Genomic DNA, 15,464 nt, shown 5'->3' on the forward strand with positions numbered 1-15,464 from the left:
CCGCTGCCTCGGCCCGGCCGCGGCCCCACTCCCTCTGCCCCGCGGATCGCCACACTTCCCACCCCCAACCCCACTGGCAGTGCTGGCAGGAGGGCGCCCCGGCTCCCGGCGGGCGCTACCCGGGGGCGTCCTGCCCGAGCGCAAAGCTCCCAGGCCGAGGACCCCTCCAGGGCGGACCCGGGCAGCGGGCCCTTAAGACTCCACTGCCCTTCCCAACGCTGAGCCCGCGACCCCTAGGTGTCCCCACCCCGCCGCCGCCATGAAACCCACAAAGTTTCCACCCAACCTATCCCCGGGGGGGATGGGGGGCACACATACCCTACTGGCAGACTCTGAAAGAGCCAAACCCCAAGTTTTATAAAGTGTATTCGAGTTTTCAATCTATATCTGTGTTCACATTCATAGTTAAAAAAATGTTTTTCCCTTCGTCTGGTAAAATCGATGTTTCAGGAAGATGCAACATGTTTATCCGTTGCTCCTTGCGTGGACAGTGCGGGACTAAGATGTGTTTTATCGTTTGTTTAGCGGTAACCTCATTTGTTACCTTGATGAGATATTGGCGATTTTATACGGTCCAAGTTAGAACCTCTGACAGTAGCTTGTTGCACTGTTTACCTAATCAAGTTCAGGTGCTCTGACAGTTCTTTTAGGATGGAGTGCAACCCCCCTTCTCATGCAGTTTGAGAGCTTGGCCCTCGCCGAAGGCTTTTTCTGGAGAGGTAGAAGAGGCAGAAGCTGATTTCTAACCTGTTTGTTCCTTTGCTCTTTGCAGTGGGACCCCGACCGGGCCCACCCCCTGACCCAGCCCCACCCACCCACCGACCCACCGCCACCAGGCCAGTGGACTCCAGCCTTTTTGAATCCTCAGACCTGCCAAATTGTTCAGTTCCCAGCAATCCCTCCAGCTCCTGTTTTCCTTTGCCCTGTGCTGAACTCCTTCCTCCTTGGCAAATTTTATACCTTTTGATCCCTTTGGAACGCCTCCTTCCAGCCTTCCAATTCCAAAGTTCCTTCCACCTTTCTAGAACGCTACCCAAGATTCCTCCTTCGCGAAACACCCACACACCCGTTTCCAGCAGGGTTCCCGTATCTCCTCACGGGAGAGCTAACCTTTGGGTCCTTCTCTAACTCCTCCCAGCACCTCTGTCCTACTTGACTCCCCTCCTTTCGCGTCTGAACCTTCTTCGGCAGTTTTCCTAGTTGCGGGGCTTCCCCAAGGTCCCCACCAGACGTTTTAAATGAGTCCTCCGAGGACTGGAAACCAGTTAACATTGTTAAAGATAGCAGGGGTGAGGGGAAATTTGGGGGCAGAAATGAGATTACCAAGGCCTGAGAAATAAAGATAAGGGGGTGTTAACCCTCCCCGAGGAGACAAAGGAGAAGGATGGAGAAGAGGAAACCTGGCCTCAGGCAGCATTAGAAACAGGCTACCAGTTTTGTCAACATAATTAGAACACACACACACAGTGCAGCTTTGGCTGGACCCGGAGATTTTGACCACCGCCCTTGTGACCCATCCCCCAAGGCCCCGAGCTGGCATAACCACGCCCACCGTGCCCCACGCTGCCTCACTTCCTCTATACGGGCTGCTGAGGTGTCTCTGAGGCCTAAAGCCTGGGATTTAGGTATCTAGGCAGGCTTCTGGGATGGGCAAAGACATGAACACCAGCTGTGGAAAGTGGGTCTACCCAGGTGAGGTTGCCTCTTGCAACACAGAAGCCTATTTGGGTTAAGGAGTAGAGTTTGGCTGGCTAGTACTTGAGCAGAGGGATTCCGGTGCCAGGAGTTCTGGGGAGAAAGTTTCCTTACAAGAGGAAAAATAGCCAGGAGGAATGCCTATGTACTCTGAAACCGTGCAACGCAAAGTACAGTCATGCACTGCATAAGGATGTTTTGGTCAACAAGGACCACAAATACAAAAGCGGTCCCATAAGATTATAATGGAGCTAAAAATTTCCTATTGCCTAGTGACTTCGCAGCAGTCTTAAAATCCACCCAGCGCAAAGATTGCAAAACTCAACACGGCTGTGGTTGAGACAGCAAACAACTTTAAGCTGCGTGTGGATGAGGACGACACAGGAGTTGACTAAATGAGTTGTTGGAACTGGAACAGGAACACAAGAGGCAAGAGAAAAGGAAACTGCAGGAGAAAAAGAACCCCTAAAATATTCACAGTGAAGGATTTAGCAGGAGCTTTTCAAACCTAGGCAAGCTCTTTAAAACGTTTGAAAACATGGATCCCCAACACCGAAAGCTTTTCATTAATAGAGAGGAATGTTTATGGTGCATTTTCTGTGTTAAAGAACAAAATTCAACTGAGTTAATTTAAAGATCTAATTGGCTTTATTAAGTCTCATGAATCGGGCAGCTTCCCATCAAACTACTAGAAGGGTGCTCCGAGGGATTGTACAAAATGGAAGGTTTTTATAGGCAGAAAGAGGGTGGGACTAAGAACTTAAAAGAGTAGATTATTTCAGGCAAGGACACTTTCCTTTAGGGAGAGGAAGGGGGTCTCAACAGGCAGATTACCCCACTAAAGTTGATCAGGAAATTCCAGACTGAGTGATTTAAAATTCCACTCCTGGGAAGGCTGAAACTGCAATTAGGTCCGTTATTAAATTTTGGTTTGGTGTCATGGCTTAGCAAAAGTGACTCCATTTTGGCCTACTGGGGTGTTGTTTTGTTTTGTTTTTTGGTGTTCTTTTTTTGTTTTTAACATCTGCTTTCAAGCAAATCTATGATGAAAAAAAGAAACTGAGTCAACCACCAAAGAAGTATTTTTGAAGAGGGCTGCCTCCCCAAGAATAGCCTCAGGCATGTCCTGGGTGTTTTAGAAGAAGGCCTTGTTATCAGAGATGACAGCTCCAGGCATGTTACTGCCCCTGTAGGCCTTCCAGTGGGACAAGATATGGAAGACAGTAATATACTGATGACCCGAACTCTGCGTAGGTGGAGGCCAAAATTTTTTTTTAATAGAAAAAAGCTTATAGAATAAGGATATAAAGGAAGAAAATGTTTTTGTACAGCTCTACAATGTATGTTTTAAGCTAAGTGTTACTACAAAAGAGTCCAAAAGTTTAAAAAATGTTTAAGTTTATAAAGTAAAACCCAGTAAGCTAAGGTTACAGTAAGCTAAGGTTAATTATTGAAGAAAAAAAACATTTTAAATAAATTTAGTGTAGCCTCAGTATACAGAGTTTATCGTCTATAGCAGTTATACTATGTCCTAGGCCGTCATGGTCACTCACTCACTCACTGACCCACCCACAGCAACTTCTAGTCCTGACAGCTCCATGCATGGTGAGTGCTCTACACAGGTTTCAATTGTTTATCTTTTATACCGTATTTTCACTTTGCCTTTTCTAGGTTTAGAGATGTTTAGATACACAAATACCATTCATTGTGTTGCCTATAGTACAGTAACGTACTACAGGCTTGTAGCCAAGGAGCAACGGGGCTGTCCCCATATACAGGCTATGTGGGCAGTAGATGACACCATGTAGGTTTGTGTGTGTGCACACAATGAAATCATCTAACCATGCATTTCTCAGAACTTGTTCCCTGCGTGAAGCGATGCATGACCATATTTGCAGAAAAGCAAGATGGAGTTAAGAGTTGAAGAGGTGTTCACGAGTTAACAGCTGAGGCTCTATGTGTTACTGTTTGTCCCCCTGTATTCCACTAAGAGGGACCCCAAATCAGCCATGCCCTGCTCTGAGTGATGAAGAAAACACTGAGGCGAAATTAGGAGACCTGGATTCTGGTTCCAGCACCAAGGCCTTGGGAACTCTCTCAGCCTCCCTGAGTCAGTAAGAGAGGTGGAGGAGACCAGGTAGGTGGTGTCTAAGATCTCCTCCAGCTCTGAAATTCTAAAATCTAGAGCATGGGGGTGAAAGTGATTAGTAAACCTGAAAACAATCTGGAGTTGAACAAAACCAAACCGAGGGACAAAAGATTTGCAATCCCACCAAGTTTCAGTGGAGCAAATATAAATGAATCACACACACTCCCCACAGCCCTAGGCAACCAGCACTACGCTTGGGCCATGTGACTGAGGTTCTGCCTGCCTTCTCCAGATTCGAAATTCAGCCTTGAGGTCAGCCAGGAGGTTTGGACTGGGGAAATAAGAGCCCTCTCTCCCCCTCCATTTCCCGCTAAGCCTACTTGGGACGTGTGCCCAGAAGAGACTCTGACGGGTACAGAAAGCAGGAGGCATGGGGACCCTAGCTGTGGCCACTGTACTGAGGTCACACAGCCCAGGAAGTCTCCTGCCTGCCTCCCAGGGGTCCCTTGAGTAGATGTCTACCCAGGGCTCTTCCCCTGAGCCGGCCTGCCCACCAAGTCTCTCTAGGAACCTGAGGTCTTCAGGCGACGGCTCTTCCTTCCCAACAATGGAAAGAGCTGGCAGGGGCTTTCAGATCTGTGTGGAACCAGAGGCTTAAGACCTCAAGTGGCCACTAGGGGGCTCTCGGCTCTCGGTGGCTGCTGATGCCCTCTTGTGGCCGGATTGGGGATTGGCAGGAAAGAAGTTGCAAAAGAGCCAAGACTGGACTTCCTAGGGAAACAAGTTAATAATAACAGTGATCATTATGCAATAGCATAGCAATATTTATTATTACATCTTAGTTAATATTTTGACACGCGTGCTTACCACTCTGTGGCCATCACTCTTCTAAACTGTTTTACATGTATTAATTTATTTAATTCTCCCAATAGCCTAAAATAGAAACACTAACATTATCTCCGTTTTGACAATGAGAAAACTGAGTACAGAAAGGGTAAGGTAGTTGCCACGTTCCCACAGCAGAACCGAATTCAGAGTCTGGCTCTAGAATCTCTGCCTTAACTATTCTGAAACCAAGTCTCCTTTTTCAGGTTGCCAGGTAAAATACAGGACGCTCAGTGAAATGACCATTTCCAATCAACGACTGGTTAGCACAAGTATATCCCATGAAATATTTAGGTCATCTCAATACCAGCAAATTATTTGTTGTTTGCCTGAAATTCTAATTTAACTGGGTGTCTTGTATTTTTATTCACTAAATCTGGCAACCCTGATTTACAAGGCACCTTTCTCTGTGAGATGTCATCACATATGAATATAGTGCCTCATTGAATCCCACCCAGGAAGCCTAGCCTCAGGTGCCCCAAGATGCCGCCCCCACCCCCGCCCCCCATCCCCAGCCTCTCCCAACATTCTCATTTTGTTTTGGTTTTTTTCAGGAGACCTGAAGTGACTAGCTGTGGTTACAGAAGGTAACGAGTAGCCAAACTGGGGACCCGGATTCGCGTTTCTTTAGCGGACACCAGTGCGTGTTTCCCATTTTCACAGGAGAAAAGTGATGGACAGTGATTGCCCCACGGAAATCTCCCTTCCCGGCATCTCCTTATCCCTGGTCTGTTTTGTGGAAGAGCTGCAGGCCCCTCCTCATGTAAGAAAACCAGCGAGGGCCTCCCTGGGTTGGGACAGTGGCAGAGGAGCGGACACAGCTCTTTAAGCTTCCGGGCCCAGCCCCCACCTGACCTCTCTAGGGAGGCACGACAGACGGCTCCCAGAGCCTAGGGAGCCGGCTGTGAGGCTCCGTAGCTGCCTGCTCAGGGGCCTCTGAGGCCCCTCAGGACTGTTCACCTGCTGCCCTGTGCCCTGACAGCACCAAGCCCAGCTGCTAAAACAGTCCTGGCAGCCAAAAGGCAACAGAAGGACTCAAAGGAACAGGGACCCAGGGAGCCTCCCCCATCTCTCTGTTGCTTTTTGGGAGCATGGTGCTTCAGCCCACAGGGAACACCCTTTGCATTTTTTTCTCTTGACTCTGCTGATCTGCTCCCACCACCAAATACCTGTGCCCTTATTCCTTGCTGATATGCACAGTCCCCTGGCCCTCCCCACCCAGGCTGGCTGGCTCTAATAAGGCAGTAGTCAGGGAGTTTCTGGGCCGGGACCCCCTCTGGGGTGCAGGCTGGGGTGCCCTGCCGGTATGTGCCCCAACAGGTTTTTCTCTATCGGCCTGAGATCAGCCTGGAGCCTGTCTGACCTGCCCCCCAGGGAGCTGGAGATACAGCCAGGTCAGAAGCTGGCTGTAGAGACTGGGCTTTCTATGGTCCCAGCTGGTCCCGCTGGGAAAGCAGTGCACAAAGCCTCCTGTGTGCGGGCTGAGCTGCTGAGAGGCTGAGCGCGGTTCTCACGCGTGGGCTGAGGCCCAGTTCCTGAGAGGAGAGATGCTCTGCAGGGAGGTGTTTGCTTGTGGGACCCGGTACCGCCTGGTCCTCTCCCACGTTTGGGAGGGGCCAGAGCCCGAGACAGCAGCTGAGCTGGTCATCTGACTGGCTGCTGGGTAGGCTGCCCATGCCCCGCTCTCCTCTACCAGGCCACACAGGAGCTGGTGCCCACACAGGCACGCCACCGGGCTGTGACCACACCCACCTCGCCCTCAGCACCTCTGGGTAAGCACTGGAGGCTGGCTAGGGGGTGGAGGTTGTGCATTGCTTGGGGGAGGGAGGAAGGAGTTTTCTTTTCTAACATGAGTACCTGCTCCCTTGCCCAGGCACCCATGTACCAACAAGACCACAGATTCACATCAGCTCAGCAATTGCACCTGCTGACCTAGAAATCCCGGCCGGAGACTCCAAGGGTGAGAGGCAGACAGCAGGTAGGTGGCTTGGCCGGCTGGGACTGAGGGGGGACAGTGATGTTGGGAGTTAGCTCCCACCCCACATACTTACTCCTGCCATCGAGCCTCACCCAGGAACACCCAGCCAGGCCACGGAAGGTAGGGGCGTGGACCTCAGAAGGGGTCATCCACCTCAGGCCCAGAGTTGGGGAGCTCTTGGGACCAGCCCTGGAGTCAGGGAGGGCTTGTTTGGGGTAGTTTCGGCAACATCCCTGATCAATCCTTGCTTCCTGAAGGAGGGTGCGAGGTGGGGAAGGTGGGGGCTCCCTCTTATCCCTCCACGTGGGCTCCCAAACCTGCCAAGCAGGTTAATGTCCCGTTTTTCTGCAACAAGGGGAAGGAACGGGCAATGGGAGACCCGGCTCCCGGGCCTGGGGGTCGTAAAGAGGCCCAAAGGCCGGGAAGTTCCCCTCAGCTGGCTCCTGTGCCCTCCCCAGGACAGCCAGCCACACCATGTCTGTGACCAGCGGGAAGACGGGACTGTCCCTGACCCAGGAAATCCTCAGCTACCTGGGCCTTGCCAGCAAGGTAGGGGGGCCGCTGCGACTGGAGGAATCAGTTTTACTACATCAACTCCAGGACTGTGAGGGGGCCGGCGGTAGGGAAGGGGAGAGCAGACCGCGAGGCCATGCCGAGGGCCCAGCCGGGGCTCCTGCGAGGGGCGTGGGCACACCTGCAGTGCCTCCTTGCTCTTACAGACCGCAGCTTGGGGGACCCTGGGCACCCTCAGGACTTTCTTGAGCTTCAGTGTGGACAAGGACGTGCAGAGGCTGCTGAGGGCCATTGCGGGCGAAGGTGAGCCCCTTCCCCTTGCACTTGGGGATCTACCTTTTAGAAGCCAGGCTATGGACCAAGAGAGAGCCAGGAGGGAGGAACCGACAATCTCGCAGAAGTGGTTGTGGAATGTCTTAGTTCCTGTATGTCCAGTACCACGGTAGGTGTGTCGCAGTCCTTCTCACACACCCTGTGAGCTGTGTCATTGTTTCCATCCTACAGATGAGGAAACTGGGGCTCAGGGAGGTAAAGAGGCATGCCTAAGGTCACACAGGTCACATGGCAGAGCCCGATTCTAGTCCAAGTCTGCTGATCCCCAAAAGCCACTTGTTCCCCATCGCACAGGCCACCTTTGCCTAAATTTGGGTCAGATTTGCATGCCATCTTGGCATCTTATTTGTATCTTCTTTTGAGACCAGATGGAAGTGGGGGTGATGCCCTTTCTGATAGCTTGTTCTCTCCTCCTTTGCAAGTCTGAGAAGTAAGGGGACCCCAACCTTGTAGAGACCCTGCTGGGGGTCTGTCCGGCCTACAGCCCAGCCCTCATCTTGGTTCAGGTGTGGATCACAACACCATTATGGACGTGCTGACCAATCGGAGCAGAGAGCAAAGACAGGTTATCTCTCGAGCCTTCCAGGAGCGTACCCAACAGGTGAGACTACTCTGACTTCTCAGGAGCAGTGGACTGGGGTGGGAAGCCTCCCCCGAAGACCTGGGATACAGCAGTAGCAGGCCAGCCTCTGCCCCCTGGTTAAACGGTGGGTGGTGCTTTGGGCCTGAGATGAAAACCAGCCAAATATTCCCAAACCTCCCCACCCACCTGGGCCTCCCGCTCACACCCACCCTTCGGTCTTGGGGACCCCTTGCAGGACCTGCTGACGTCCCTGCAGGCGGCAGTCTCTGGCAACCTTGAGAGGATCGTGGTGGCACTGTTGCGGCCAGCAGCCCATTTCGATGCCCGGGAATTGAGGACAGCCTTGAAGGTACCAGGAGAGGAGGCTTGATGGGCTGCCTGGGAAGTGAGGACACACTGAAGGGGGGGCATGGCTGAGCAACTTGGCATTTGCCCCCTCCAGAGGAGTGGGCTTGGAAGAGGACCCTGTTAACACTCTCTATTGGCCCTTAGAAGGACCTGTGGTCAGCAGCTGCTCTCTGCCGTCCTAACGACATGGCCCAGTCTCAGCGTGGCCTCCCAATTTTTTGTAGGACTCAGGTTCTGCTGAGGATGTGGCCGTGGAAATTCTTGCCACCCGTGCCCCACCCCAGCTGCAAGAGTGCCTGGCAGTCTACAAACACAGTGAGAGCATGGGTAGGGGGTGGGGGTGGGCTGCAGGAGCTGGGAGGGATCAGAGGGACTGTCCTCTCCTGCAATCGCTGTGGCGAGTCCTCTGGGAGCCTGTCTGCCCGAGTTCTGTTCCCTGGGGCTCTCTCTTTCCTGACTCCCTGGCTCCGTCCTCCTGGTCCCCCCACCAGTGTTGAGTCTCCCCAGGGGAGACAGCCAGATGTGATCTTTAAAGAAAGAGAAGCAATGATTAACCATCTTAGTCTGGGGCTCCAGGGTAGATCCCAAGGTAATGACAACGTTGGGCGCTGTGACAGTCCCAAGGGTACCCACGTCACCTTCCCAACCACCTGCTGATTCTTCCATCACACCACATCCCAGGTTGATTGGAACCTTGCTGCAGCCGAGGGGAGAGGTGGGGACCTATTCCCTGAGTCATGGTGTCACCTGTCAGGCCCCTGGCTGCTTGGCTGCCACATGCCTCACCCCCTAATTGGGAAGGAGCCTTTTCTCTTTTCTCGTCCTCATCTTAGCCCCACCTTTTTTTCTTGCTTTCCCCAATTTCCTTTGATGTTCAGCCTTGGCTTCTCTCTTTGTCCCTCTCCTACCCCTTTCCCTGTTGTTCTCTTTTCCCTTCCTTTCCTCCCTTTCTTGCTCTTTTCCCTTTGTAACATCCTACCTCCCACATCACTTTCCCTCACCTCCAACGAGGGGGCCAGGCCCTCGCCATCTTGCCTCATCATATAGATTTCCCTACCTCCTCTTCACTGTCGGGCCACCACTGGGATAACAGATGCCTCCTGCCCGCGGCAGGTTGGCACCTGGAGATGAGGCCATGCCACGGCGCCTGATCCCACAGCACCGGGTGCTCACAGGATGCTTTCAGGGGGCCATGATGGTGCTTCTGCCTTCCATCCTGGGGACTTGCAAGCTACTGCAAGCAGGGGGTGGTGGTTGATGGGGCACAGGGGGTCAGACATTTGACAGGTCCTAGAGGCATCCGCCTTGGGAAAAAATCAGGAGGACTCAGAGAGCTCCTGGCCCCACCCCAGATTTCCAGGTGGAGGCTGAGGAGGACATCAAATCTGAGACCACTGGCACCTTGCAGGACCTGCTGCTGGCCCTGGCCAAGGTGAGGAGGACTGACCTGCAGGGGAGGGCGGTTACACCACTTGGGAATGGGGTGGGACCGAGTGGGGAGCATTGCTGTGGTATAATGGACAAGAGAGGGCTTTGGGGGCAGACCGGGTTTGGTTTGTTGGCCTGGAGGTAAAAAGCTGCCCCTCAGAGAACTCTCCTGAGAGTTTCCTTCTAGGGGGACCGTGAGAGCTTCTCTGAAATCATTGACTATAACCTGGCAGAACAGGATGTCCAGGTGAGCAGGGGCTGAGACCGCAGAGCCATGCACGTAAGACACCCTCCTCCACCATATCTTAGAACCAGCGGCCCATGTCCCCTTGCCTTGGGAAAGGAGTCCTCAGTGGAGTGGGGGCATGGGGTTCTGTCAGGTAGTGTTACACCTGAAGCCTTTTCACTCATCTAGCCTCTGACTCCTGAACTCACAGGAATTGAGCTGTCAACTCTCATGGGTATTTGGGTGGGGGACCCTCCCCCAGACTTTCCCTTGGGGAATACTTAATTACTTGAGTGCCGGGATTTCCCAGACTGAGGGATCGAGCTGTAAGGGTGGAGCCCTTCTCTTGGTCCTGTTTCATTTTTTTAAAAACCATAAATGAAAGCAACTAATTTACAGGTTAAAATAACTTTTCCGCTCTTAGTCCCATTCCACCATCATCGCGATGCATTCTGGGAATATCGTAACCATGGCTCTCCAGCCCCCAACCAATGATCCTGATTTACCCTCCCTTCCCAGGCACTGAAGCGGGCTGAAGGACCCAGCACAGAGGGGACGTGGGTCCTTATCCTCACCCAGCGAAATCCTGAACACCTCATCCGAGGTACACACGAGTCTCCCCAGCTTGCTCTAATGATGAGTCCGGGCTGAGGAAGGTGGGGAGGGCTCATCCTTTTCTGATAATCAACCCCCTGCATTTCTCTCTAACTACCTCTCTGCACACCACAAGTGTTTGAGCATTACCAGCGGTGCACTGGGCATGAGCTGGAGCAGACTGTCCGAAACCGTTTCCATGGAGATGTCCAGATGGCTCTGCTCAGCCTAGGTAGGGGCCTGCTCAGGACATGTGGGGTAGGTAGGGGTCTCCTGGGGTTGGAGCTACCTCTTTCCATCTCTCCCTCTTTGCTTCCAGCCTCGGTGATCAGGAACACACCGCTGTACTTTGCTGATAAACTTCATCAAGCCCTCCAGGTGAGAGGGCCCCTCCTCTTCCCTCACTTTGGAGCAAAAACTGGCCAGGAGACACCTCATGGGCGAGAGAGGGGAAGTTTCACACTGTCGCTAATGTGACAACCTCATAGTCACTTTACGAACATACAGCAGCTCTCTTCCTAGGTTTATAGACTCCCTCATCAAGAGTAGAGGAGTGAGCTGTGGTTAGAGCTAAGTTGATCCTAGCGGCACGCAAGCCCACATTTTGGCCTGATTCATGTCTACATGGCCAAATACAGATACGAATTGGCTCTGGAAAACAGTGCCTTGTCTGGTTTCAGTTGTTGCCAGAATGGTGATAGTGGTAACACCGGCAACAATGACAAGAACCAGCATTTCTTAGGCGCTTACTGTGTGCCAGGGCCTATGTTTAGCACGTTACACACATTTCAATTAATTCTCACAGCCACACTCCATCCCTGTTTTATAGATGGAAAAACTGAAGCACAGAGAGGTTAAGTATCTTGCCCAAGGTCACACAGCTATTAAGTTGTATAGTCTCCCTACAAACACGTGATGATCATGTAGGACATGTAACTGCCACGTGTCAAGTCCTGGTCTGTACCATAGATGTTGGTTTATACAGGCAGACCTCATTTTATTGTGCTTCACAGATACAGCAGTTTTTAACAAATCACAGGTAAGACCCTCGCCCCCCCCCCCAGCAAAAAGATTACGACTCACTGAAGGCCCAGATGATGGTTAGCATTTTTTAGTACTAAAGTTTGTTTTTTTAATTGGGGAATTGGGGAAGGGGAACAGCCAAGTTGTCCTTTAATCTTAGTTATGGAGAGCACAGCTAGCCCAGCTCCAAGTTCAGTTGCCATCTGCCCACCCATAGGCAGCTTGTGGCCGCTCAGCTCAAGGTGCCATGTTCAATCTTAGTTGCAGGTGGGCATAGCCCACCATCTCATGGTTGGAGTCAAACCGGAAACCTTGTTGTTAGGAGCACGTGCTCTCACCAGCTGAGCCATCCTGACACCTGCTGGCAGCTCAGCTCGGGCACAGATCACTGGCCCAAGTGGGAATCAAACTGGTGATCCTGTTGCTCAGGGCTTGTGCTTTTAACCAACTGAGCCACTCGGCCGGCCCCCAGCACTAAAGTATTTTTAAATTAAGGTACATATATTGTTTCATTAGACATAATGCTATTGCACTCTTAACAGGCTACAATATAAATATAACTTGACTACATCCTAGGAAACCAAAAAATTCATGTGACCCCCTTTATTGTGGTGGTCTGGAGCCAAACCCACAAACCTCCAGCGAATGCCTGCCCTATAAGCTCTACCATGAGTGCTCGTAGCACCCAGCACTCCCTTTCTCCACACTGGTCAGACTTTGTTCTGTATTCTCCATAATTAAAATGGCGACTTCAGTTTGAGTGATTTCATAAGCAGAATCCAGTCATTCTGTTCATTGAGCTCGGTCTCCTATTGGGACAACTGTCCCCCAAAACCCAGAAATAAAAAAACTCACCAAAACTTTGAAGAGGATAAGACCAGTTACCATTTGGCAGATGGAATAGCTTTTTGTGTATTGGTTGCGAATCTAACATGCCTGTTGTCCGCTGTTCAAAAGACGGTGCATGTAAGTATTTGTTTCTAGAGATTTCCATTCTGACCCCAGATTATTGTACTTACCCAGCAAAACCTGGACTTTTATAACGAGTCAACACTAAGATTCATTTAAAGAGTTGTGCTTATCTGTCTAATTTTGCTGTCAGAAAAAAGAAAACCTTTTACCCCAGCACTAAATAATTATTATGTACATTTCTGGGTTACAGGACCCACACTCTTGGATGGAAATGCCAGATTTATTTTAGAAGTAGGAATCAAAAAATAATCTAGGCTTAGTTTTCTGATTTTTTTTTAAAAAGAGGGTAAACTCAATCAGGATACTTCTGTACTATTCTTTTATGAGAGATATGTGAAAACATAGATGGTGAAGAATACTTCTTCAGAAAAATGACCTTCAGTGAAGGCTGATTCGGGACACATTTGGACCAATCTGAATCATAAAATAAATGTTCATTATAAAGATGCCAAATACATTGTCAAGTATCAAGACTAAATTTATGTTGAATATAGGTTTGGTGTGGAAGGCACTTGTACACCAGTGGGAATATTCAGTTAATGAGTGACTCTTGCCCCAATTCTACAAGTTTGGGGTGACAAGAGTTGGAGAAAGGGAAGAATCGATAGTGGGGAGCAATTGGCAATCTTTATCACAATATGAAACTGATGATACATGAAATTTAAAATAAAATAGCCATGAGGCCCACTGATGATTATTAATGAGCCCAGATGAAATGTAGCACCCTGTTTTCACGTCATCACTTTCTTTTGTTTCTTCATAGGAGTTTATGATCTGTGGGGATGCCATAGGTGTGGGTTTCGGGCAGTTCTGGGGAGGGTCATGTGACTCAAGTCAGTGAGGACACTGAAAAAGAGGATATTAAATGGTGGACAGCTCCCATGCACAGCTCATGACACAAGTAGGATTTTTGCAACCAAAAGTTTTTATGTAGCAATCTCTCATGATAACACATTACTTTCTATAGCCAATTGTAATTCATGACTTGATGATGTTTTTGTGCCTCTATTATTTCTAAATGGAACCCTCCATTACCTTCTTTAACCAAAAGGCAGGAGGCCTGGTGCAGGTGTAGGAGAAAGATAGGGGTTGAACCCCAGGGGTCCAACCAGGAGAAACTGCTGTGTAAAGATGAGGGCAGCGAGATGGCCCTAGTGGGTCTGGATCGGAACCGGAAGTCACATGACCCCGCTCCCTATCAGAGCCCCATCATCTCAGCTTTCTCCTTAGACCTTCACTCCCTTGGAAGCTCAAAACAGTCTTCCTGGCTTTCATGCTGAAAGTCTTCACAGGTAGCAAGTCTTTTCTATCCTGTTTTTAAGTACCTGCCTTTGGAGCTGCCCACCACCGAGCTCTCGAGGAGCAAGGCTCTAAGCTAGTGGCGGGGCCAGGGAAGACATGTGGAAGGAACCAGTAGTCCAGCTGCCCCTGGAGACTGGTCTTCCTGCTGTGCTGCGTCATCTTCCATGAGGATGGACAAAGATAACTTTTCCCCTAGATAACGTATACTTCTCTTTTTCCTTGATTCTTGCTTCACCTCCACTTTTCTAGAATGCAATGCCTATCCTGTGAGAATCTTACTGCCACCCCTCTCCGTTCTGTTTCTTCCCCCACCAGGAAACTGAGCCCAATTACCAAGTCCTGATGCGTATCCTTATCTCTAGAAGTGAGACTGACCTTCTAAGCATCCGAGCCGAGTTCAGAAGGAAATTTGGGAAATCTCTCTACTCTGCCCTCCAGGTGAGACTCGGCTAGTTCTTCACCTGGAGCCCCAGGGCTTCACCCCTCCCCTCTTCCCCTGCACCCCCTGCACACAACAGAGCATATCATGCCCTGGAAAATTAATGAGTCTTCGGTTAACTTAAGCTTCAGACTCCAGGCACCAGATGAGCTCTGGACCAGCATGAGGGAAGGGGCGGGGTGCCTGGGCCACGACAGTCATGGGTCCTTCTAACACTTGACTCTCTTGTGTGCAGGATGCAGTGAAGGGGGACTGCCGCTTAGCCCTGCTAGCCCTGTGCAGGGCTGAAGACCTTTGAGACCTCCCTGCCCCCCATCCCACTTGGCATTCAAGGATCTGAGAGTTGCGTGTTTGTCTGAGCCTGCAGACCAGCTGGGCCTGCAAAGAGGATAACCCCTCACCGAGCACATGTTCCAGCTTCTTGTTGAGGCTGGAACTCGAAGTTTTCTTTTAAATCCTTTAATGTCCCTCATCTCCACGTGATGTCTGGTGCCTGGGTCCCCCCCGCTCTGTCTCTCTGGTGTGGGTTGATGGGGTCTCCTTGATGGTTTCTACCCTACTCATCCTTCCCAAGCCCTGGGCAGAACAGTGCACTGATGCTTGAATTCTTTTGGCTGACTTCACGGTTGTTTGTGTTCCCTGATTGAAGTTTGGGTGGAACAGGACATAGGCTGGGAGGAGGCGCTGAAATTCGAGGTGCCTTTGATGTACTCTTGGATTTCAATGGGGAATCCTGTTTGGGCCTCTAGTCCTGCAGTTATCAGCAGCCCCTCTCCCCTGGGGATCTCCGCCCCTCCCCCTGCCCCCATTATTCTCTCTTCCCCAGGAAACTTTAGGCAAAATAATTGAGAAGCAGGAACCAGGACATGGTCAGAGGTGGCCAAGGACCATGACTTGGAAACTCACCTCCAAATTAGAGGACTGGTTCCCAAAGACTTTTAAACACATAAAAACAACAAAAGAGCTGGCCGAGTGGCGAGTTGGTTAAGAGCTGGCTTGGGATGCCAGAGGGCCCCGGTTCAGATCCCACATATGAGGGCCAGTGACACTGCCCTC

General features: G+C 50.9%; 2 protein-coding genes across 4 annotated transcripts in view; one reads left to right on the forward strand and one right to left on the reverse strand.

Moving 5' to 3' along the window:
* Positions 1–909, reverse strand: part of CERS2 (ceramide synthase 2) — a 10,163-nt gene extending 9,254 nt beyond the window's left edge. Inside the window, exon 1 of the mRNA XM_019625312.1 lies at positions 871–909. The gene's annotated coding sequence lies outside the window, so the exon portion shown is untranslated. The remainder of the gene's footprint in view (positions 1–870) is intronic.
* A 4,504-nt stretch (positions 910–5,413) lies between these two features.
* On the forward strand, positions 5,414–15,018 carry ANXA9 (annexin A9). Of its 3 annotated transcripts, none has more exons than XM_019625254.1 (15): positions 5,414–5,432; positions 6,366–6,441; positions 6,543–6,647; positions 7,111–7,196; positions 7,367–7,463; positions 8,000–8,094; positions 8,312–8,425; positions 8,649–8,739; positions 9,777–9,856; positions 10,040–10,099; positions 10,598–10,682; positions 10,809–10,904; positions 10,992–11,050; positions 14,285–14,407; positions 14,644–15,018. In XM_019625254.1, exons 4-15 carry the CDS (start codon positions 7,122–7,124, stop codon positions 14,704–14,706), a joined length of 1,038 nt encoding a protein of 345 aa, XP_019480799.1. In that variant the 5' UTR covers positions 5,414–5,432; positions 6,366–6,441; positions 6,543–6,647; positions 7,111–7,121; the 3' UTR covers positions 14,707–15,018. The 3 variants fall into 3 exon arrangements, with proteins under 3 accessions (XP_019480799.1, XP_019480800.1, XP_019480801.1); XM_019625255.1 differs by having other exon boundaries at positions 10,091–10,099; XM_019625256.1 differs by lacking the exons at positions 5,414–5,432; positions 6,366–6,441 and having other exon boundaries at positions 6,461–6,647; positions 7,106–7,196.
* The last annotated feature ends 446 nt before the right edge of the window (positions 15,019–15,464 follow it).

This window comes from Hipposideros armiger, unplaced genomic scaffold, assembly GCF_001890085.2.
Source record: "Hipposideros armiger isolate ML-2016 unplaced genomic scaffold, ASM189008v1 scaffold_621, whole genome shotgun sequence".
NCBI classification, from domain to species: Eukaryota; Metazoa; Chordata; class Mammalia; order Chiroptera; family Hipposideridae; genus Hipposideros; species Hipposideros armiger.